Genomic DNA, 24,870 nt, shown 5'->3' with positions numbered 1-24,870 from the left:
TGACTCGATATTTCTTCTCTGAAAAGCGCAAATTCGCGACCCGGAAGTGTTATCTTCAAGTCTTTGCGTTTGGTCACACCTTGCTGGACTGCATTAGTCGGGCTCAGTTTTGTGGATGTTGTAGTTGTATATTCATGAAGGACTTTTACTACAAGGTGAGAGCATGTGTGTCACATGCATGTGAGCCTTGGGACAAGCAGCTGCTTTTTCGTTGTTAGCTTAGCTTGTGTCCCACTGCATGTCCTTTGCATGTCCTAACTAACTTTATCTGGTTCACTTCAAGCAATTTCAACCTGTGAGCTATTATAGGTCTTAGGACATAAAGCTGGTGTAATTTTCTAGCTGTTACAGTATCAAAAATATTGTCCGTCAGAGATTTACCATAAACTAATGCACAGGCTCTTAATAAAAAACCTGAATGAATGTTAATGCAGTTCCATCTATACAACCACTGGTTTTATAAAACACCACAAATTAATGCAATCCAGATCCAGAGTTTCCGGGCCATGTTTTGTTTACTATGCACACATATCCATCATTTTGGTTCTGACAAGATATTTTCAAACTTGGGTTATGACGTTGTTGTTTTTTTTTTTCTGCAGTGTTAACAGGAACCTGAAGTTGTGGAGATATGGTGGGCTATGACCCCAGGGCTCAGACTACAGCTCTCTCCCCAGAGGAGGCAGCTCTGGCTGGGTCAGCGGCTGGGATGGTCACCCGAGCTCTTGTCAGTCCGTTTGACGTCCTTAAAATCAGATTTCAGGTAATGATGTATCTGTGTACCCTCTCTATGTATTAGTTAGGGCTCACCTCTGTGAAGAGAAGGTGGTGTTTGTGCAATAACAGTAGTACTGATGTGTAATGCAGCATTGGCATCCTTACCTATCAGTATATCTCTCCCTTTCAGCTTCAGATTGAGCAAGTGTCTTCACACAGGCCAGGAGGGAAGTACTGGGGTTTGTTTCAAGCATCTCGCTGCATTTATTCAGAGGAGGGACTCTTTGCGTTCTGGAAGGGCCATATTCCAGCACAGCTGCTCTCCATCTGCTTTGGGGCAGTCCAGGTACAGCCTGTCAAATGAAATCTGCATATTCACACAAACAAGTAGATCTATCAGAAGTACATTACCAATATTAGTTGTTTATTTACATGAAGTTATTCTTACATGCATTCTTTACAGTTTGCCAGTTTTGAGTTTCTGACGGAGGTGGTCCACAAATCAACGCCGTATGACAGTCAGACAGCTGGAGTTCACTTTGTGTGTGGTGGCTTGGCTGCCTGTTCTGCTACAGTGGTTTGCCAGCCTCTGGACACTCTGCGGACACGCTTTGCAGCTCAGGGAGAACCCAAGGTGGGACATGCTATTTATACCACTGCACAAAACTAAATCATTCTGTAGTCAGTTGGGTGATAGGTGGACAGAAGATAACTTAACTCTGAATTCAATTCCATCTGCAGATCTTAAAAAAAAAAAATCTTTTAAAAGGTAGTGTTAAATTGCAGAAGGAAATCCTTTTTTATGGGATTTCTTTCACTACAGCTAACTACAGTAGCCATGAAGCTTACTGTCTCATAAATGGGCCAGTATCAGTTTTTTTTCAATACCGTATGAACTTAAATTAATATTTTTGAATGGTTAATTTATTAATTTTCTGTTGCTTATTCAAGTCCATAGTGTTTAATGAATTATATTATTAGAGATTATTATTATTTACAATTGAACAGTGCTGGAAAAAAAATTATATATTGGTTTTAACTTTGTGAACTACCAAAGTCTTGTCTGATTTTTCATTTATCAGGTGTACAGGAACCTGCGTCATGCTGTGTCTACAATGTGCCGCTCAGAGGGAGTTCTGACATTTTACCGTGGCCTGTCTCCGACACTGATGGCGGTGTTTCCTTATGCTGGGCTGCAGTTCTTCTTCTACAATGTCTTTAAAAAGTTGTTGGCTCCAGAGCCCAAAGCTGGAAACTCAGGAGGTCAGTGAAGGTCAAGCTTACAGTCCTGCACATTAAAGCACATCACTTTTACATTTGCATGCATATGCAATATTCACCATCCTGTAACTCTTTCTATTGTGTTGAAGGAAACCTGAGAAGCCTGGTGTGTGGCAGTGGAGCTGGAATGATCAGCAAAACAATCACATACCCCTTTGATTTGTTCAAGAAGAGGCTGCAGGTGGGGGGCTTTGAAGCTGCCAGAGTTCACTTCGGACAGGTAAACTCTTTTTGCACCAGCTTTCACATATTTGGAACATGATTTTGATCTGACCTGTGTTACCTCCTGCTTTTGATGTGTAGGTGAGGAGTTATAATGGCCTGGTGGACTGCATGGTTCAGATAGTCAAAGAGGAGGGCGTGCAAGGCTTCTTCAAAGGCCTCTCACCGAGCCTGGTCAAGGCTGCACTGTCAACAGGCTTCACCTTTTTTTGGTATGAAGTTTTCCTCAATGCCATGCGTAACCTCAAGGAGAGACAGAAAAAAGATCTAGAGAAAAGGTAATAAAGGGAAAAATAAATGCCACAATGGAATAATCACTCAGATTTTAATCTTTGCACTTGGGTCAGTGTTTAGTGGTTGTTGATTGATTGTGTTTACATATATGGATTGAAAAATAACCTCATTTTATTTGTTTTTGTGTGTCACAACGCTGTTTTTTTAAACATTTATTTAATATTTTATCCCAGGGTTTTAAAGTTGCTTTTATGTCATAACAGGATTTTATATTCATATTGAACTTTCCTCTTTTCAAGCTTTGACTTTTGTAAATGAGTCCTAACTGTGCCATCGTTCACTCCCATTTTCATTTAGTTATATTAAACTTGGGGACACATATTTAGCAAAACACATACATTTTACATAAAGCCAAGAGTATTTATTGCATTATGTATTGTGGAAAAACCAAATGCTGTTTAAAATACTGCTGTTTAAACGCTTTCAGGTCATCTTTTTAGAATAAAAGTTGGGAACATTTTTATAAAGACCGAGTTTTGTGTTGTCCATTGACAAGAATCTTCGAATCGCAACTGCGAGTTGACAGTTGTATATTATGGCTAACCATTACTGGCTGTGTTCTAGTGACTGCAGACATGACGCAAATTCCATTTTTTAGTAAACATAGGGAAAAGAAATTAAATCTTGTTCATGCAAGTAAACAAACATTGCACTTGAAGATGTGCAATTAAAATGCTGATAAAAGTGTTACTTTAAATTGCATCTGGTATTGTCACAGCCTCTAAATGACAGCACCAGGTAATGTAATTGGATTAGATCAAATGAACACTTTCACCATAACTACCTGAACTACTGTGTGGGTTTAGTTGTATTCAATGGTTATTGGATTTTTGTTTTTTCAAATAAATGGCATTAAAGGCATAACTATGCATAGAGCAGTATTTAATTTAACTCCATTTACTGAATACAAAACTCAACAACTGAAATAACAAAAACACCAAAACAACATACTAACCAGTTAAACCACAACATCAAAAGACTGAGATATTAAACCATTTCATTCACAAATATTCAAAACCAGAATCCGCCATTAAAATCATGCAACAAGTGTCAAGTCATTTACAGAAACCTTGGCTGACAGAACACACAATAATAAATGCTAAACGACAGAGACCTGAAGATCGTTGTGTCACAAATTCACAAGCAATTTCATAGCAGCATCATCACTAGATAGATTTTTTTTTTTTTTTTTTTACGTACTGACATTCTACTGGTTATTAAATGTTCATACTGTACTGTATATACAAGAATACACAATCACCTTACACCTGAAAATTCAACTGATGCAGCAACCAATAAGAATCTGTCAAAACGTCCGAACCACATAAATACGATAATGCCAAACCACAAGCTCCAGTTAAAGCCAGACACTCAGATGTTAAAAGATAAAGCAGATAAAGCAAGTTCTGTGTGTGTAAAGCTTATGTGCAGTGACTGAACCTTAACATACCTTTTTGAAACACCCTGAGCTTGGATGAAAACAAAGTGATGCTCTGTGGGATAAAACATTTTGAGAACTACACGCTATACTGTAGTCTGGCTGACTGGACTCCCCACACTGATGCATGGTGCTGGATGGATGTTTTCTGAGGGGAAAGAAGAATGGGGACTTTCTACCTGCTTCTGTTAGACTCTCAATGAGATGCACTGTAGCTTTACACCTCGCAGGACTGTTTCTTTGGAGATCGGACTGACTCTCTCTAGCTGCAAAGGCAGGCAGAACTGTTGGCTTTGCTGCAACACCGGCAAGTTTGCTGAGGGGTCTTGGATCACCAGGACAGTGAAAAGTCTCCTTCACTTCAGCTGGCTGGGAAGTGGGGGGACATTGTGGGGTGTGCTGGGCAGGCATCCTCCACTGATCCACAGGCTAAGGGCATTCACTAGTGGCATCGCCCCACTCTCATTCAGGCTGTGGACTGGAGTTCCAGGAGAAAAAGCTGGGCAGTTTGAAGATTGAGTCCCTGCGTCCTGGATCTGGCAGGGTCAGGGTCTCCGGAGCTGACTTCTTCCTAGGACGCTCTTTTGGCACTGACAGAAACTCTGGGGCTTCAGTGGAGAGGGGAGTGGAGGGCGCACTGTTCGGACCACTGCGGGTGCTGGATGGCAGTGGGGTCTCTGAGATGGAGATGGTGGGAGGAAAGGTGCCGATCTTCAGGTTGGTGGCTTCCTGTGTGGCACGTTCGTACTCTCTTACTTCATCCATAGTCATGTCTGTTTGGATGGAGACAAAGAGTTGGAAAAAAGGACAGCAAAGTTTGGTTTGTGAGGATAATTAAGTAGATTCATAAAGCTCATAACTAAAAGTGTAAATGGTTTGCTAAAAGTGATGAAGTCTTGGACAAAAATGCTGGGAAGCACTAAACTAGAAGTACTAAATCAAAGGCAGGTTTTTGATGCTTATTAAAAGAGACTTTCTGAGTTACTTATGAACACACAGCAATACTCTTATTAAATAAACATTTAAAAACATACTGGCCTGAAAAATTTGTCTCTTTTGAGATACTTGTTCTAAATTACACACTCTGTTGGTTTTTACACACATTGGTTATTCTGACATTTTTATCAAACCATGCCCAGGGAGTCTTTAAACAGGCAGCTCTGCAGCACCAAATGGGGTTCATACTGTGAACACAAGGGTAAACATAATCTTGGATGTGTGCCTGCACATGGTTGCAGCTACACTTCTGTTATTGCAGCAGCTTTTGCAAACCCAATAGTCAAACTGTTTTTGATAGGTTGCCTGTTGTATAGTGGTTGGGAGCAAATGAAATAATAATGGCTCATAGGTGAAATGAATCATCAAAATATGGAGAAGTAAAGAGGGCATACAGTATACTCCAGCTTTCCATAAAATGAAGCCAAAGGACAGAAGATGAAATTAGTCTAGTTCATCATAAAGATGCTTGGCTACATAGCAGCACTGAGTCTGTCAGCCTGAGCTTGTCATTGTATGATACATTGCTAAACAACAGCACAAAAGGTCACTGAGTTATGTCCTGCAGACATTCAATTTGTCTAAAGGTTTCTATGTTACAAGCTTTAAACAAGTGAATAACATGCGCTGTACACAGTATTTACAGAAATGTAGAAAGGAAAAAGATGAGCAAATCACTAACTCAAAGCAAACTACCACAGGCATTGTATAAATCAATATGTTACAGATGGTACAATGTAATTCCGAAAATAACTTTCATACATCAAATTTAAACAGTCATTTCTGCACAATCAAAATCCTTCACAACACAAAAAAATGTGCTTGCTAGAAGAGATTCCTGTATCAGTTTCAAGATACTTGCTATGAGATATAACTTTGCATTTGTCATACAGATGAAAACAGATTTTAGGCTCCACTGGCTGTTTATCTTTTTGTCTGTCTGTATCTATGTCTGCCTAACTAATTAAACAGAGGTTATACAAAGTATAAGGGCTTTGCCACAACAAACTACAATTTTTAGATGAAGTATGAACTAACAACAGTGTTTTATTAAGCTGTGCTGCAGCCTCAACAGATACACTTACCAATCCACTCATCCACCCAGGCAAAGGCCTGCCTGTGTCCTAACAGCAGGATGTCTCGGATCACCTGAGAAAAAAGGGAGGAAAAGCGGCAGGATCACAGGAGGAGGAAAGTAAAGAGGCACAGAGGCAGGAAAGTTCAAGGAGAAAGGATGTGAATCAGAATGAGTGAACTCTCAAGGACAACAAATTTTATGGACCAATTGTTTCTGTTCATCCCTGGAGGGATGTGATTAATATGAGTCACTCCCGGTGTTACCATGTAAGTAATGGCCTGTCTGTGTGTGTGTGTGTGTGTGTCAGAATGACTGTGTTCGTGCCTGTGTACACTAGGAAAGTTCACCCCAGGGACACATGCTGTAGAGGGCTAAGTGAAATGGATCTGTGAACCAGGAGATATGAAGTTTAAACTCTACAGTCAAAGTAAAAAAGGAGGTGCAAGGTAATCTGCAGGATATAAACAGAATGGGTAATGTAGAAGGCTGACGTTCAAATCCAGCATGTTTATCACATTTCAGAGCAGGAAATGAAACTCTTCTGGCAATGACACTAAGTGGGTCAGAAAGTCTGTCTGGGCAGGGAAAGGATATTTCTGTGCGGGTATTTACAACCTTTCTATCCTGACCTTGTGTACAAACTGCTCCACACGTGTTTGCAGGCCCCAGACTTCAAACTTGACTGTGACCAGTTTGTATGAGCACATGATGGGGTCTTGGGAGTCGATCCATCCTTCCTGCAGGACGCCTCGGTTAGTCTTCTTTGACTTAAAATACCGCAGGTCCTATAAGGCCATGAGACACCAGGTTCAGAGGAAATTCTCTCACGCACGCACACACGCACTCCTCCCTCCCTCTACTTGTCCAACAGGATCACCTGCATTCATTACAAGTCTCATGCAGAGTACAGCTAGGCAGCACAGTGGGACTCCCTAATCACAAACTTTATGTGCGTTAATCACTGCTCTCTATAGACTAATTATGCTGTAATGCACATTTGTCTTTGGGTCATGTGTCTAACTGTGACAGTGTGTGTGGGGGTGAGACAACTCTCTCCATGCCTGCTGGGAAAGTACTGGTACTGGAGGTGCCTGCTGAGGAGGCCTGCTGCATCTGTCTGAATAAAACGTGCCATGAAGCTTTTTGGCAGACAAAAAAGGGAAGGACGAGACATGCTCATAAGAGCTCACTGTGATCTTTTCAGCTCGTCTTTTAATATCTAAACACAAAGTCAAGGGATATTTTACTTAGATTTGCTCTACCTGTTCCCCATTAATAATCTCTCCACTATATCTATGCCTACTACTGGCTTACCTTTTGACATTTTACAAATGTAATAAGAGAATGTATGTGTGTGTGTGTGTATATATATATATGTGTGTGTTTGTACATGGTTGTGACTATAACTCGTACATAATTCAATTTCCTTTGTGGTTGTCTGACCCTGATGTGATCAATGCACATTGGTGTTATGAATTTTTAAGCCACTATAATAAAGTCTTTTTTTAATTTGAACTGTAACTCAAAGCAGTGTGCCTTAACCTTTTTGGGAAGTTATTACCTTTCTTGTAGATACTGATCTCCTGACTGTGGAACACCTGCTTTGAGGCATCTTTATAGGCATCTTTAATAGGCATCTATTACTTTATTAATTACTCTTAATTTATATAATTTAAATAATATTAAATTTATTAACTTTAAATGAGAATAACTGCTGTAACAATTTAATTTCCCATTGGGGATTAATAAAGTACATCTTCTTCTTGCCGTCAGATCCATTAAACACTTCCTTATTTCTTATTATACTATTATACTTATCTTTTATTTACAACTAGGAAGGTAAAGCAGCAATACACACATGCTGTAAGCCTACTGATACTTTTGAGGTGTCAAATAGTCTCTGATATTTACGTTGGCCACATGACATCCACTTTTAGCTCTGGACGACAACTCTATGGTATTCTTAGCTCTGAGTAGATAAAAGCAGAAGACCATAAAGCCCAGTGGGAGAGGTGTGTGTGTGTGTGTGTGTGTGTGTGTGTGTGTGCCTAAGTAGGGATGTCAAGATAAAAAACTACTGCTGTGCTCTCACAACCCCTCGATTATTAATAGCTCAGCTTTTTATGACCATCACAGCCTGATAGACGAGCACACTCATACAAATGTCAGATCACCACCACCACACATAAACAATCATTTCCCTCTCCTCCATCACTCAGACACAGGACAGGACAAGCTGGTAGTTGACAATGAGCTGCTGCTGCTAGAGAAAGATAACACACTGTTCTGTTTATCTGCACATTAAACACATCCCATTCTTTTTCGTAATTTCTCATTTGTTGACTTTTCTCATCCCTCTTTGTTCATGTCCATACTCTCTCCTCAAATCCCTCCATTCAGTCTTCCTTCATCCTGTTTCTCTTGCATGTGGCCACATATTCATTCACTTTGTGCTCCTCTTCACATAAACATAGATTGTGTATCTTGAGGTCAGTGACTTGACCTGCCTCACCTCTGACTCCTTGTAGTGGCGTTCAGGGATCTCATCATAGGCAATGTCCACAAAACACACCTCTGTTTCCTCATCTCTGGGCTCGCTGCCAAAGATCTGAGGAACAAGGAACAGTTCAATGTAAGCAAGGCAGATCAATAACACGCCTTAGTGGTTGACAAATGATGTGCTGTGATTGCCTCTGACACTTGGTAAGGTCATGCTGGGGGCGTTAAGAATTTATTGAAAGATTGCACAGGAAAATAGGAGGTTCAAACAGGTTACAGGGATTAAAGAATATTTCCTGCTGGTCCTTCTAGCTTTATCCTACGACAATACACTAAAGCGGAGGATGAATGTGACTCATACACTCTGTGACAGTGTGGTCAGTGATTTCTTAGTGTGTGACTCACAGAGAAACACTAAAATAATGTTGGCTTGTTATCTGATCTTTTCAGATTGTCTTTTTAACTCATGTGTCAGAGTTGATCATCCTGTACTTCCTACAAACGTCATACATGTGTAGTGAATGGGAGAAAGGATAGAAAGAGGGATGAGAAGCTTATAAGCTTAAAAGGGGTGAGGGAGAAGAGTAGTGGAAGTAAAGAGAGAGAATGTGACTGTAGAAATGTTGAAGATGATGACGAAGAGTGTAAACTTGAGAGCGCAAGGCGAATTCATCTACACCTTCACTTGTTCCGATCAGATTCAAATGTGAAATTTTGACCATCTGTGAAACCATCATAATGAGTTTGCAACCCCCCTGAGCCACCACTAAGTGGAGCTGCGGCCTTTAGTTGTCAGCTACAGGATGGATCGAGTCAGTATTGCATAACTTGCCTCTACTGCTTGTTTTAAATCACATTGAAGGGGAGTGGAGAGCAAAAAAAAAAAACTGCTTGTAACGTGATGAAAACCAAAAACAGTTTGTCATATTATTATTTCAAATGTTAATATATATTTGTTCTACACCTACACGACTTAGCAATTATGTTTCCAAACTTGGAAAAACCTGTAACAGTCAAAATATAACTGCAGTGATTAAGTTAATACTTTCAGCAGCTTAGTCAGAGAACCCAGGTAGTTGCTGAAGTGTTTATTATTTCTGTGTTTGGTTGTTTATGTGGATCTGCCTAAACCATAGGTCACTGCCATAACAATATCCTTTTTTAGTCAAATTTTATATATATATGAACAAAACAGTAAAATGATGGCACAGTGATGCAATAATCCTATGACAAAGTGAATTTAGCAGTTGTGATTTATGGCTTTAATGCAACGAGATTGGTGGGAATACCGGAAGAAAACTGATGAAGCAATGAAACACATAGATGTACAACAGAAAAAAAAAGAAAACCTGAATATCTACTGAGAGGCCATGCTGAGATCTCCTCTTTCCTTTGGGACCTACCCACACAACTGCTCCCAGCCACAACACTCTGAGCTCTACTCACATTATTATTGCTCCCTTTGTTGTCCTCGTACTTAGTCTCTATGTGGATGGAAAACTTGGGCAGAAAGGAGCACTGCAGGAAAAAAAGATCAAGGCAGTGAAAAATATACATGATAACTTTGTCATGTAATAATTGCACAGCTTAATGCAGATTTGACCACCAGATCACATCACCCAGGTAGAAGAATCTTATCAACTGATCTGTGGGATGAGATGTGAGACTAATTGTGTGTCTCTGTGTCTGTGCTTTATCGCCCAAACCAGATGAGAAATAATGATTGTTCTCTCAGTAGGTAGATTTACAGCTGCAGCGCACATGCTCCCTGCCTCTGGCTATGCTGACTGCCATTCATCAGCTCTTAAACACAGCAGTTTGATTAGATTAAATTTTAACACTTCCAATTATTACACAACCTCAGAGTGGAATACTAGTTATATAATCTGTGGATGTACAAACTGGGTTGTGTGTGGCACAGCAGCACAAAGACAACACAATGGATCAATTTCACCCTGCAGCACAGGAAAGCAGGAGCTATAGGGCTTAATACTGGGTGCTGAGGGTGAATGTAAACAGGTGTGTGTGGAGGAAAGCACATTCTTATTGTAAATATTACACATGGTGCACTAAGGCAATGCTGCCTTGTCTTTGTAAGTCTTACAGGCAAAAACAAGAAAAATGTGTGCATGTGTGTTTGTGTGACAAAAAGGATAAGCACATAAACCTTAATACTGTAATCAAAAATGTCATGCATGTAAATTTATTCATTCATACAGTCAAATTCATATTCTGAATTTCCCCACCATACTGAGTTTTTATTGAGATCATTAATTCTTTATGAATAATTTAAAACATAATATTCCTTACTGTCCAGAAGTATGGACCTCACAGCACAGTATAATGTATTGTCATCGACTGAGAATCACACACTTGATGCGTTGGTTACTTTCAAAGATGAAAAAAAGTTACTCATTTGCTTTCACATCAGCTGACATGACTGACACACACCCAGATGTTTTGCATATCTCTAAAGTCCTATGGAAAAGAAATTTCATTTGTGCTTCACTGGAATTTTATTGCTGTTTGTGGAGGGGTGAATGTCCCTCTGACATCCAGAAGCAAATCATTAGTGCTTTTCTCAGTGACCAGTTATAGTGCTGAGAGCTGAGAAGGTTAATGTCTTCAATGGAAAATTTCCCTGATTAGTTCGTATCGACGAGTAGATTGATGCAGCAGGGAAGCAGGTGCTGTACCAAACTGTAGTGCAAAGAAAAGGTCTGGGCCTGAAGGCAAAGCTCTTACAAGACAATTTACATTTCAACCTTCATCTCTAGTCATGAGCTCTGGGGTAGTAAATTATTAATTTAATTTTAGATAGAGGTACAGGAAGATCGATTAGCCTGAAAACGATGGACTTCATGAGTGATAAGCCATGTAGTCTGTAAAAGATGGTGAAAAGGCACATTATGATTTATTGTCAGGTGACTAATCAAGTAATCAACTATTGATTTCAATGCTAATTTTTTAATACAAACAGGGAAATTTGTTTTCTTGACTGGGCAGATATCTGAAAGGAGCTTACAAAAACTTGCATAAAAACGTGCAGCTGATCAGAATTCATATCAGGACTCACTGAGCACAGGTATTCCATGTATATCCAACTGAGAGGTGACCCCTGGGCAGGCTCACAGCACATTGAAAAAATTACATATTACTCAGAGCCTAGGAACGCCTCAAGATATCGCCTGCTGTCACCATGACTAGACTTGTGATTACTACTGTCTTCTGGTTCTCAGCATTGCTTCCATATACATTCTCCTGTTGGAAACAGAATTTTCTTAGAAAAGGAACCTCACTGCACTGTTCACTGCCAACAGCATTCAGAAAGCATAGCCACACTCACCTTTAACATTTACCACACTGATTTACGTGTCAGCTGCTGGATCCAAGCTTTGGTGTGTGCGATTTGATGCGTATGTGTGTGTGTGCAGAAACGTTTAAAACCACTCACCGTGTACTCTGATCATATTCCCAGCAGAGGCCATGAGTAAAACAGAAATAGGGGGTGTGTGAACAGGGGAGACAAACAGGAGTGAACAAAAGAATGAAACAGAAAATAGAGAAGAAATATTCAGTTCAAAATGAAAAAATAAAACATTAAGCCTCAGCAACAGAACTTCAGCCTCACAGTCTTGAGCTAATGTGACAGTAAAACATTATTTAATAGACTGTAACAGGAAAAGAAAAATCAAAACAGTTTGGGACATTCACAGAAACTGGCACCATTGTATAAAAACACCAATTAAATCTACTGCTCTATTTTGAATTTAGGTGCCCTTTTAACATATAACAGCAGCAAAAAAGTGATGTAAATTGTTGACAAAAACATTCATGTGCCTTATGCTCAACTCTGAATCTTTCAGGTAAACCTGCAACTCCCCTCCCCCTCCACCATCCCTTATGACCTCTGTCTCTAAATGACCCTTCTTTGTGTTCAGGGTGGAAAATATTGCTTCCATATCCTTTTGTTCTCACAATAATCACGTATAATGGACACCAGCAGGTGAACAGAACCATCTTTGTAAAGAGCAGCACAAAATGAAAGTTTATATGTGAGTTTGTATGATGTTCTTGTACAACTGAGCAGAAAGCCACATCATTACAGACCCATGTTATTGAGAGAGTGGTTTTCTACTAAATTACCTGCTCATTTTGTGTTATGTAACATAATATAGATTAGTTATTAACTGGAAAAATGTGCATCAAAATTCATGCCACTGTTTGAACGTGTGTACTTTTAAGTGGCATCATAGACATCGAGTGTAATTTAAACATTACCTGTTATGGTGTATGGGTAATAGTTCCAAGCCTTCTCTGTGACATAGAAAATTTTAGGGACCACTGCTCTGGCCCAGCTGGGCAGCTTGCTGAAACACAGAAAGAGAGCACTGGGTGGATTATTACACTAAAGGTGAAGAAGAATTTTAAAAAAGGCAGAAGTGTTAGAGGACGTATAGGACAAATAACTTTTGTGCTGTATGATTAAAGTAGTTCTCTCCTAAGGTTTCTCATTTCCTTGGCTCGATCATAGGAATTCAGCTGCATGCAGCCATAATGGAGGCCATACAAAGCACCCCTGGGGAAGTTGATTGCACTGATTACAACCTGCACCCTGCAGTTTCACCAGATCTTGCATAGATATAGTGACAGACAAAGGGAGGGAAATACAGACTTAGCTATTATTCAACAAAAATGAATTCTAAATGCTGACAGATGCCATCAAGAAGCTGAGCACTTGTGTTGGGCATCTAATCAAAATGGAAATGATAAGTGAGAGGGGTGTGACAGGGGCCAACAATGGTTTAACAGGAGGGAAAAAGCCAGATTTGAGAAATGCATGAATTGATAGGTGAATAGAACAAATTTGACATTTTAACAATGGAACAAATGCTGATTGGTAAGAGAGGAAAAAATGTGATAGCAGGCTATCTCTTTATTCCACCCCATCAGTTGGCCCAGATTGTTCCTGACTGAATATCAGCCAATCAAGCACAGTAAATGGCACCAAGTGAACATGAAGCCATCGTTAAGGTGTACCGATTTGCACTTCCAGGATAATTGGCTTTAAAGCACCCTCTGATCATTTTAACTCTGACACTACTAACCTCTTCCCCTTTGTTACTGAATGTGAGATGTTGGAATTATACAGGTTTGTCACTGTGAGTCTGTTCGGGTCACTGGGATATGAGACAGACAGTGTCCTGTACTCTCTCTAGTTAGACTGTCAAACAGCCAGGGGAGAGCCCAGACACAGCAGACTGATCACGTCCTCACATTGGCTTAACACGCACACACACACACACACACGTGCACGCACACACACACACGCACACGCGCGCGCGCGCGCACACACACACACACACACACACACACACACACACACCAGCTTTAACACAGTAACAGGTGGTTTGTGGGTGGAGGGAGGTGACAGTGACTGCTCAAATTATCCATCACTTACACTCATCACTCTCTGCCCACACACACACGCAGTAACACTTAGAGGTACACACACATACACAATATAAATGCACCAACTCTTCCTCTCTTCTGAGCTTGTCAATGACAATTCACATTTCCCAAAGGCCCACTTATTTGTCACTTTGAACCACAAAACCTCAGCCTCTCTGCCTCTCACTCTGCTTTCATTTCATCTCTATCTCATTGCCTTACTTTTGGGAATGAATGGCCCAGCTCTCTGTAACGTTATTTCATTATTTCTGCTCACCACATAGAAAGAAGAAATGAAAATGAAATTGTGCCAAAAGTGTAAGAGGCCTGTCTAGGACAAATAAGAACAAAGTGAAGAAAATAAACACCAAACTTTTGAAAACAAAATTTCCATTGTTGTTCATTTTGTTTATTAAAAGTGGAGCAGATGGACAGCACACCTTCATTGCACAGACTGGATAATAAAGAAAAACACAGTCATGTTTAAAGGTGTTCTGGTTAAAGTGAGCCACCATGGAAGAAAACACCTGCCCCCATCTGTGCTATGTATTTTATGTTATTTAGTGTAATCATACCCTCCTGCAGTTTTCACAATGTTATTGTGGTGACAAACATAATTTCTGCCTGGCTTTAGGTTCAGGGCAATGTTATAATGCAACAAGCTCACAGGGAGGGGTGGATCATAAGGCACCGGACTGTGACACCAGAGGCCAGGGTTCCTCTCCAGACCGCCTTCAGTAAAGGTCAGGAAAAACTGAGGTTTCAGTGAAATGTTACTGTAAACATCTTCTGTATTAAACTAGATCACAGTCTTCATCTAAACTTAACCAAATGCTATGAGTGCCATAAAACCTTTCATAATGTTACAGTCTAGTAACTAACAGTTACTATCTGCAAGAGCAGCTATTTGGCATAAATATAAATAGTCAGTTAATCTTTAACTCCTACATTCAATATCACACTAGTTCAAGTGTATTCCTCTGCCTGGAGCAGACCATATGCCCTGATCTCTATGGAAATCAATAGTTTCAAATGACTTACTCTGATAGGACTTGGTTATTGATGGATTTGTGCTCCCACCAAGTGCTGGTGTGGATTTATTAGACTTACTGGATCAGGTGACACAGTGCCTACAGTATATGATTGGCCAGGAGCTAAATGAATTATTGCTGTAAAAGTAAGCCATGCACAGATTAATGCATACAAAAACAGCCAAGATAAAAAAAAAACAGACACACACACATTCTGGCTGGGAAAGAGAGAACCAGTCAAACATACAGTATGAAGCATAGTTGTTTCCATCATAAAACAGTTAATAAAATTATAGAAGTGTACCTGATAAAACTACATATAAAGTAGTAGCGATGCATCCCTGATCTTAACTTACAGGATACTTTTGAAAATCCATGTTTCAGTTGTCTCCAGTCTTTATTATTTTTCTCCAACTCATCCATTCTCCTTGCCTACTTCTCCTTTGCAATCGTTACAGATCTAATAAGAAAAATCAATGAGCCAGTTTCTGAGCCAGGCTTTCATGTGGATTCACCTCATCAGTGTACCTGATGCAAAGTCCAAGTCTCTAGCTTTTCAAATGTACATGATATTGCTGCAGTGTTGCACAGAAAAATATTCTGCAGGTGCGTGATCACATTCACAGCAAATTCACAAATGATAGTGAGAAGACCCGCACATCTCTACTGGACACAGCAACTGATTTAATTATATGCTATGTCACAGAAAACTGAATACTCAATTTCATTTTTATTAAGTTTAACAAAGCACAGGGCCAGTTGGAAACAGGCTAGGAGAGAGATGAAGAATGACACCTAACTATTTACTCATTTCTGAAACACAACACCAAAGCTTATAGCAGCTCACAAAGTCTTACAATATCTGATATTTGCTTAAGGTGTGATTATCCTAAAATAAGCAACCTGTGTTCATCAGATCTTTTTTTTGCCACATTTCTAACATCTTTATCAGCAGCAGCCTAATGAACAATGACTTTTCTGTGTGAGATAAAATATAAGAACACAAGTCTAAAGCAGGACATGTCAGCTGTTTCTTGTCTGGGCATCAGTGCAGTACGTAATAAAACACACATGCATCAGGAAAATAACTGATTAGAACATTTGATTAAACACTGTACATGGCAAAATAAGGACACTCACTTGTTGAGATAGATTCTTTTCTCAGTGAACTGGCCAGATCCATGCTCAGGGTCCTCATATGGCTCATTCTGGACCACCTCCACCCCCTCCCCACGTTCACTCTGTTCATGACTGTGTTTACTGATCATATACAGCTGGCCAATCCGGTACTGGAAGACAGACAGGAGACAAACAAGAGAAACTTAATATGAGACTGACTTTTGTTCAATAAAGTGAGACAATTAAGATAGGGGGAAGTGGTCATTTTGATATTCCAACATTGTCATTGCAGCAAACTGTCCTAATAGGTACATATTTTTGGAACAATTCTGATGATGTTGCTTTGAATGGAAACAATATGTTCTTGATTTCCAAAAACGGATCCAGAAATTAATTTTACATCTACTCTAAAAATAAACACACAAGAGAAAATGCCAGGATTACTACTCTCACTGAATGGTTATGACATCTGCAGACAGTCACCATACAGAAGAAAGCTGGAAGATTAGGAGATGTCTGTCAGTTAAAAGGCCTCATTTCTGATTCAGGGCACAGCTCAAGAACCACAACCATATTACCAGTAGCAGCGTTAGCCAGTTGAGTGGCCCTGTCCCATAGCCTCTTGTAACACATCAGTCAACAATCTTTCACTCGTCACTGAACGACCCACTTGGCCCAATGACAACGTCACTCCTGAAAGGCTAGACTGGGCCGTCACACAGCAGCTATTTTCCATACATTTGGAAAACGACAAGTTGGAGTGAGAGTGTTCCAGGACGGAGATTTCCGACTGCTTGTAGGCCTATTTCCGAACCTCAGAAATCGATACGGCCCTGATGGTGACTTATGCCACTCTGCTGGAATGCCAAGGGGTCATGTAGGGCTTGACATCCACACACACACACGCGCACGCGCGCACACACGCATGCACGCGCGCGCACACACACACACACACACGCACAGATCCAACTAGGGATAGATGTGTTAAGCTAATGGAAAAAAAAAAGAACGACTGCCTGGGATGATGACTTGTGACTTTACATCCACCCGCAAGAAGCCAGCAGACAAGAGAAATGTGATAGTGCAGTGGAAAAAAGCAGAGCCCATATCTATCAGTTAACAAGCTCAGGTTGTAACTACTTATCCCAATGCCAAATTTTTCCATCTGCCAACCACAAGAGAAAAGCGAGGGGCTATGACGGGATGAGTATTTCCAGCTGGAATGTTGATGTCAGGGTGTTTCCTACTGAACAGCTGTTAAAGTCTGGCGTAACTTTTCCACGACAATAACAGTCACCGGCCAGGCACAACAGAAGACCATCCTCAAACATACTACTCACATAAGTTTCAACATTTAGTCGATTAATTGATCAAAATGCCAAATATTGTCTTGGTTCCAGCTTCTCAGATGTAATGTTTTTAATATATAACATATTAAAATAAATATAATATTTTGGGAATTTGGACTGCTGGTCAGGCAATAAACTCTCAATAACCCATTAAAAGGTGCTTACTCTATAATAACTTAAACCTGCTCTAGATGACTACAAATATGTAAAAGAGGTCACTCAGTGATTAACCCACACCCACATGCTAAATACATGCTGTATAAATAGCATTTACACCTTATGCCAATTTCAGTAACCACATAATGAGGAAATACCAGAATAGCAGTTTTATAACAGCTATTGACCATGAATGGATTTCTGAACAAAAGATTTAAAAAACATTTTTTAAAATCATGCTCTTAAGTAAAGAGGCACGGGTGAGTCACATTTCTGTGCACACTGTCTCATAAATAGTCCATGCTACCGACCCAATGAATATGTCTCGTCTTTGTCATTGTGTTTGCCAGTGTGTTCATTTAAAACATGAAGAGTAATTGTTGCATTTTGTTTGTTAAATATTTCAAACATTTTTTATGACAGGGAGTGAAAAGGAGAATAACAGCGTTGCGCAAATCAGAAATTATATTTTCAGATATTCCTGTTTGAGCTGAAACCACAAAACAGATGATGAGTTGTGAGACAGTTGAACAACGCACATGCACCTCCCTGCTGGATGAAAAGCAGAGTACCACTCAAGAGGTCCTCTGCATGCCACTCTGAACACTGAGCTAGCAACAGAGTATTAACATTACCATTTTTCCTTTTCTTTCCTCAGGCCATTCAGGGATCAGACAGATTGTATAAACACACCAGCCATTGTACTGTTCCTTCTATCTGCCATTGTGTTCAGCCTCTATCTGCTGTATACCTGAGAGCTGTGGCTGATGAATGAGCTGCTGTTTGCATTGTTGTCTTTGGAAACCTCACCGTAATGACTAGAAGCAGGCCTTGCTCAGGTTCGAGTGGCCATGAATAACCTCTAATTATCTCTCTATTTCTAAAGACAGTTGAGCCATTTGGCAGATCAAGGCCTTTTTCTCTTCTACCTGTCATCTGTTTTATCTGCCTTCAATTTTCTGTGTTTTCTTATATTATTTATCTTTAACCTCACTCCAGGTCTGCTTTTCAATTTCAACCTTCTCTTTTATGATCTCTTCTCACTCTTTGCCTCCAAACTTTGCTATTAGCTCATTCTTTTGTACCTGTTAAAGCCGTATAGGGTGCAGGCACCTGCAGCAGTATCGCTAATGGCTGAGTATCATTACACATGGAGCTACTTAGCGCCAGTTATGGCAGGAATTTGAGAACCACACAGAGGGAGAGTGGAAGGGTGAGCTGACCCAAGAAAAATAATGAAACCACAAACACCTCTTTGTTCCCTCTACCTTTGTTTCGTTCAGTCCCTCTGTGAAACTCACTTGCTTTCACATCACATATTCTATAATAGTATGCGAGTGCATACTAAAAGCTGGAAAGGGGGTGGAAAAAGGGGATGACAAGAACAGTGCCTCAGGCAAAAAAGGGGGGACATTTTCAGAAATATGCTTATTTGCTTACTGGTTGAGAAAAAGTCAAGCAGTTGAATAGCACTCTCATATCTGTCCCTTAAATACAAAGTTAAGTCCAGCCACTTGTTAGCTTAGTGTAGGACAAAGCCTAATACACATGTAATAATATGACAAGACAGTTTCACTTTAAGAAGATAATTGGCCATTGGAATAAATAAAACATCTTGATCTTTGAAAATAGTGATTTCATCAAAAAATGAAAAAAAAAAAAAAAAAAAAACTGTGGTGAGTTGTCATGAGTCACTGGTGTATCAAAATACATAATGAAAAACAGTGTACCGTTTAAAAATGAAAGCAGCAAGCCTACTATAATGTTATTAAACTGACTCTTTCTGCCTGTTGGGCGCTCTGTTCTAACATAACAGCAGGGGGATGAGGAGCTGTGGTAACTGTGCTTGCTATAGACGAGGAGCGTGTTAGTGAGTACAAGATAAGAAAGCAAGCACACACAAAACAGTACTAGGCACGGTGCTAAAATGTAATTAAATTTAACCATGGACAGTAATTATTGCTGCAGGCATTCAGTATTCTTGGATAAGTGACTGTGGGATTTGCTGCGATAAATAGCTTTTGCATTTTGATGTTCATTTCAGGCAGTGTGTGCATGTGTTTGTAGGTGTATGAATCAGAAGAAGGAGGATTTAGGGAAGTAAAAATCTGTGTATGCATGGCTGCATGACAAACAAACAGATTGGCCTTTATCTCAGTACCCAGTGAGGGAAATCAGGGAAGGGAATCAAAATCTCACATCAATGTGAGACTTATTGCCAGTTCATCCAGCAAGCCCAGAGTCCAGAGTTATTCCTTTCAAAATGCCATCATTTGTGATAATCAATTCACATGGTTTTATCTTATCAGCTCACATGGTGAATGAATTCTTTTAACATCAGAGGGCACATACAGACATAAACACCCTGCCTCTCACAGCAGATGCACGCAACAGTAGCCAAATGTCTAATTTATTTATACTGCGAAGGCTGATCCTAATTTATCAAACCATATGCTAGCAAACACATCCCAAAACCCAAACCAGAAATAATGTTATAATGATAGTTATAATGAACACTGCATTAGTTGATCTTTGCTCCCATTTAAGCTTAAAAGTGTTTTCTATTTAGTATTCACTAAGTTTACATCTAATCATCTTAAAAACAGTGGACATCATATAGTTATTTACAACAAACATACATTCAGCTGCAACAAACTGCCTAGAAATGTTCCAACAGATGACGCACACACAGTGAAACACTACTTCATGCCCTCAGGCAGAGTGAGGAAGAAACCTGCATTTACTTTTTGCATCATACAGACTTCATGAACTCAGCCAACATTGTAAACCAACTAAACACCATATATCAGATCATAGATAGGCCTTGCAGAGTGCCATACATGACACTGAGCTGTATCAGGGCTGTAGGAGTCTTAGTTGACCTCCGCTATAAACAGACACAAAATAGCAGATAAATCCACAGAGTGGAGAAGGTTTAATTTGGTTTAAAGTGTGATGGGCATGACAATGTCGCTGCTGTCCAAATGATTGAGGTAAGTTAATCGGAAAGCACTCAAGGCAATCAAGACAATCAGCCAGAAAAACAGGCACAAATGCAGATATTTATGTACTTAGGAGAATGAAATTAACCAGCTCTGACCTTCACAACTACATGTATTAGCTGAGAACCCCCCCAACATAATAGCCAACTCTAACTCAGAAAAGGTTACAACATTTTGCAAAAACTCTGAAACAACACTGTTATGCTTTTTACAGTGTATATGACTTCACGCACATACACCGTTTGTGCTGATTTAGCAAAATGCAAAGGTGAACAGTAAATTCACATGCAATAACAGAGGCAGTGTAAGAGGAAGCCAAGGATGGCAGCTGGCTCAGGAAAACAATCTGTTGTGGTTGCTTAACACGAATGTCGGTTATGCAAAACAAGTGGACAATTGCCTCTCCTAATTACATGGCCTCACTTGCATACTCAATCAGTCAAACCAGAGTAAGGGAGATTGAAGTTTGAGAACAAGAAAACCTTGTGTCTATGTCTCTTCTTCAGGTAGATTATTCTATAGCGCCTTTTTCTCATTTTGAATTGTTTGCCCTCTTAAGTCAACCTAAACTGAAAGGTATTTTTTCTATTTATCACTATGTTGTCATAATGTCTTTTTAATGTCTGTTTTGAGAAATTGCTATACTAACAGAGTTAATGTATAGTATATAACAGAGTGGTCAAAACAAATAATATTGAAAAAGCGCACATATATAGTCTTATACAATTAGAATTTAAAAGCTCCATCTCTGAGATTACAACAAATAACATGTAGGGTCTCACCACTATTGTGGCTGTAATACTGGTCACTGCAGGTGGGGGAGAGCGCTGCACCTTTTCTTGCTCCATCTGTTTCCACCCATCTTCTCATCCCTCATCTCTGCAGCATCTGAGGTCACTGACCCCAATAATTACATAATGTCAGCATCGCTCGCTACAGATCACTCCACTGTGCTGAATCTGTACTCCCTGCCTAGCAGCACACTGAGTGGCCTACCAGAACGATTTATATTTATATACGTGTATGTATCGGTAGAGAAGAAGACTGAGGAGGATTGAACTGAGGTAGAATATCAAGCAGAGATGATGAACAGGTATTAAAGCATAAAGGTGCAATGCTACAGAAGAAAGATGTTCAGTAAAGTGACTGTTAGGCATAAGAAGACATGACTGAGCTGCTGTTCCTGTTTTGCCCTCCCTCAACCAAGATGATGATATCTCCATATGCATCTGCATATCAATTAGAACAATTTAATTAAGAACAAAGGTAATAGTAGATTTTACTTACAGCTATCCTAATGTTAATGTCAATCCCTGCAAAGTTTAATTTAAAGTCAGCTAAACACAAGACTGCTCAATCAATGCCTCTGAATAAAGAGTCCACAGGTGGAGGCATGCACCAGCAGCTATACTGATTTTGCATTTTATCTTATTTTTGAGCTGTGCTGAAGTTCAGCTGACAGCAATGTAATAATTTACTCTACCAGAAACACACAATGTCCACAGTCAATCTGAATTTATCAAATTATTCAGCTGCACTTTTTCAAAAAACTAAGCTTTGTGCACAGTCCAAGTGATTTTCTTCTTACAGATCTCATTCGGCTGTTTGATAAATAAGTCTCCTTCCATGTTATATAAGCCTTTTGTCCCTTCTGTTCGTCTGGAGTGTTCTGGTACAGCTTACATTTCAGGTTGCTTTGGGAAAACAACCTTATTTATTATGCAGAGACAGAGCACACAGCACTTCTTACAGCCCTGTTGAGACAGAGATATAGGAATAATAATAGTGAGCACAAAAGCACAGCAACGAAGAAAGAAAGAGAAAGGGAATGACCACAAGTGTTATCAGTCTGGTCTTGCATAGTATTAGTCACTCCAATTAGTTTCTATTACCTTAATTTTCTCTACCTTGGTAGGGCTGACTGTAAGTTAGCAAAGCTGTGAGTAGGCTCTGGACTCTGTCCAGTTGCACCGAGTGCTGTTGAATTTCATCAAAAATGATTAATAGGTATATACTCCATACCTCAGTATGGAGTACCCTTAACGTATCGGACCCTTAAAGCAGAACTTCCTTTGAACTGTGCACAACTGTCATCTGAGAAAACTGCAATAAAAGGACAGAGAATGAAGCAAATTCAGACACACTGGCAGGTAAAAGCAGTGAAGAGTTTTATTAAAACAATGGAACAGACTCACATGCAGCAGCGCAGCAGGAGACAGGCAGCAGACAATGTGGCAAGAACAAGAAGCAGCAGCACCAACAACAAACCACTAACACATGATAACCTAGTGAAAAGCTGTTAAAAAAAAAAAAAAAAAAAAAAAAAAAAAAAGGTTTAAATACTGGCTGGACATTTGGGAAACTGAACAGGTGTAAACGTGGGTGGGGAAGGTCAGGTGACTGGGAGGGAAAGTCTAGTGGACACCTAGTGGACAGCTGAGGAATGACAGTGAGAAACGTTCCATGTGAAATCAGGTTCCTGAACTAACCTAAAAACAGAGGATTACATAGGGAGACCAATGCAAACACCTGAGACAGTTGTTTCAGTATATTTAAAATAATCAACTATTTTGTTCCCAAAGATGAAAAAATAATTATGTTAAATACCTCTGATTATTTCAGGCCTACTTCTGTAGCCCTTTTTCGTTTAAACGCACCTGTCTGCCATATGAGACAATGAAACATCACAAGATGGCCTGGCTAATTGGACTTTGGAAACCACAGCCTGATGAATGGTAATGAGTGTACTCACTTTCACTTTTCTTCACAGCTGGAGGCTAGCACAGGAGGCACCCAGGGGAGAAAACTGTCAAGTGTGAATGCAGCCCAGAAAGGTGCCATGCAACCATCTCTGTTTATATTTGTGTTTACATGCTTATTTGACATCTGTGTGTTAATGTGCTTTTAAACCTGGGCCTTACAAAAAGATGATCTTTTTATAAAAACTGTGTGTCAGTGTGTGTTTTAGTTTCTGAATCATTAGATGTCCGTTTCAAGGATGTTGTCCTTATGAAGACCTTACAAAACCTAAACTCTAGTACAAACATTCACCAAATGTGGAACTGTGAGGGTTTTTTTTAATGCATCAGTACGTAAGTAATAAAAGAATGCCTACTGAAGTACCTCACAGTCACATTAATTACAGAAAGGCAAATGTGTAGTAAATGAAATAAACGAGTACATACAGTATTTAGGCTACAGCACAACAGCTTCACAAGCACCAAATGTTTTATACAATAATTGAATCAAAGATAATTTCACAAGGAGCAGAACTGGGGAAAATTAAAACAACTAAATAATGCAGCTCTTGGAAAAGTCACATTAAACAGCAATTTGGAGCAGAGAGAATTGCTTCATCTCAGTGGAGTCTGCTGACAAAAGCAACAGATGCCACAGGGAGAGAGAAGAGGATCCATGCTGCTGGCCACCTGCACCCATGGCACTAACTAGTTAGAGTTTTCATTCCATTTGAGTGGGTGGTTTAAAAATGTATTTTTCATGTTAAGGCTTGTTCCAATTACTTGTCATCACTCCAAGTTAAAGATGTTCACCTGGGAAGATGTAATAGTGTAATGGCAGCAAACACTTGATGCATGTTTGCTCAAGGGGCTGAATTAGATGTCTCAGGACACTTTCAAATCAAATCCAGCCATTTTTACAGCTAGGAACCGGATCCAAAATGGAACCAGCTTTAGCAATCACAAGACACAGACAAATACAGCACAGACCATCTGTTGCATTAGATGCAGATCCACTGCTGTGCTGAAGCACTGAACTTCATAGCTTTATGGGTTCACCAGACTTTCAGCTCTTTTAACATTCAAATAATTCAAGCATGTGAATACTGTTATTAAAACACTTTCATGTTATTAGCTGAGGCCTTTAGTCATATCTTTTTCTCTGTTTGGGAGGAAAACAGCTGTGTGGGTCAACTGGGTTCATATTTCATGGACGCATCCAAACCTTGACATGTGTGTTCACTGCAAATATACAGATGGGCACTCAAACATCAAACAGATTTCTAATTATATGTGAGTGGCTGATGTTCCTATAGCAACCAGGGACACTTGTATCTTTCCACACATTCACATGATACGAACATTCACTTGAGTGTGTGTGTGTGTGTACAGATGCATTCTTCAAACCATCATTGTGAGAAGAATTCAGCATCTTCACGACATCATCACAACTGCAAAGATTAAGCTTAAAGACAGAAATTTGGTTTAGATGTGTTCAC

General features: G+C 39.7%; 2 protein-coding genes across 3 annotated transcripts in view; one reads left to right on the top strand and one right to left on the bottom strand.

The window, feature by feature from the left end:
• The first annotated feature begins 25 nt into the window (after positions 1-25).
• Positions 26-2,976, top strand: slc25a19 (solute carrier family 25 member 19). The gene is made up of 7 exons (XM_026325961.2): positions 26-155; positions 603-763; positions 908-1,063; positions 1,181-1,351; positions 1,800-1,980; positions 2,088-2,218; positions 2,302-2,976. Exons 2-7 carry the CDS (start codon positions 632-634, stop codon positions 2,500-2,502), a joined length of 972 nt encoding a protein of 323 aa, XP_026181746.1. The 5' UTR covers positions 26-155; positions 603-631; the 3' UTR covers positions 2,503-2,976.
• A 459-nt stretch (positions 2,977-3,435) lies between these two features.
• pitpnc1a (phosphatidylinositol transfer protein cytoplasmic 1a) overlaps positions 3,436-24,870 on the bottom strand; it is a 30,520-nt gene continuing 9,085 nt past the window's right edge. Inside the window, exons 1-9 of one of the 2 annotated variants that reach the window (XM_026325960.2) lie at positions 16,705-16,927; positions 16,148-16,296; positions 12,807-12,895; positions 11,980-11,987; positions 9,972-10,043; positions 8,539-8,634; positions 6,656-6,811; positions 6,034-6,097; positions 3,436-4,725 (exon numbers count right to left, since the gene is read on the bottom strand). In XM_026325960.2, the coding sequence (XP_026181745.1) occupies positions 4,415-4,725; positions 6,034-6,097; positions 6,656-6,811; positions 8,539-8,634; positions 9,972-10,043; positions 11,980-11,987; positions 12,807-12,895; positions 16,148-16,275 (924 nt within the window). In that variant the 5' untranslated portion in view covers positions 16,276-16,296; positions 16,705-16,927 and the 3' untranslated portion in view covers positions 3,436-4,414. Of the gene's footprint in view, positions 4,726-6,033; positions 6,098-6,655; positions 6,812-8,538; positions 8,635-9,971; positions 10,044-11,979; positions 11,988-12,806; positions 12,896-16,147; positions 16,297-16,704; positions 16,928-24,870 lie in introns of those variants that run through there. The other variant, XM_026325959.2, reaches the window with a different exon arrangement.

The sequence above is a fragment of the Mastacembelus armatus genome, chromosome 8 (assembly GCF_900324485.2).
Source record: "Mastacembelus armatus chromosome 8, fMasArm1.2, whole genome shotgun sequence".
NCBI classification, from domain to species: Eukaryota; Metazoa; Chordata; class Actinopteri; order Synbranchiformes; family Mastacembelidae; genus Mastacembelus; species Mastacembelus armatus.
The sequence above is the reverse complement of the archived record's forward strand: the minus strand, read 5'-3'. Positions and strand labels throughout refer to the sequence as shown.

What these genes read in the sequence shown, in the direction of transcription:
- slc25a19 (XM_026325961.2), top strand. Translation starts at nt 632, where the DNA reads ATGGTGGGCTATGACCCCAGGGCTCAGACTACAGCTCTCTCCCCAGAG. An exon ending in TCCTTAAAATCAGATTTCAG is followed by an intron (nt 764 to 907) that starts GTAATGATGTAT and finishes TCTCCCTTTCAG; the next exon opens with CTTCAGATTGAGCAAGTGTC. An exon ending in CAGCTCAGGGAGAACCCAAG is followed by an intron (nt 1,352 to 1,799) that starts GTGGGACATGCT and finishes TTCATTTATCAG; the next exon opens with GTGTACAGGAACCTGCGTCA.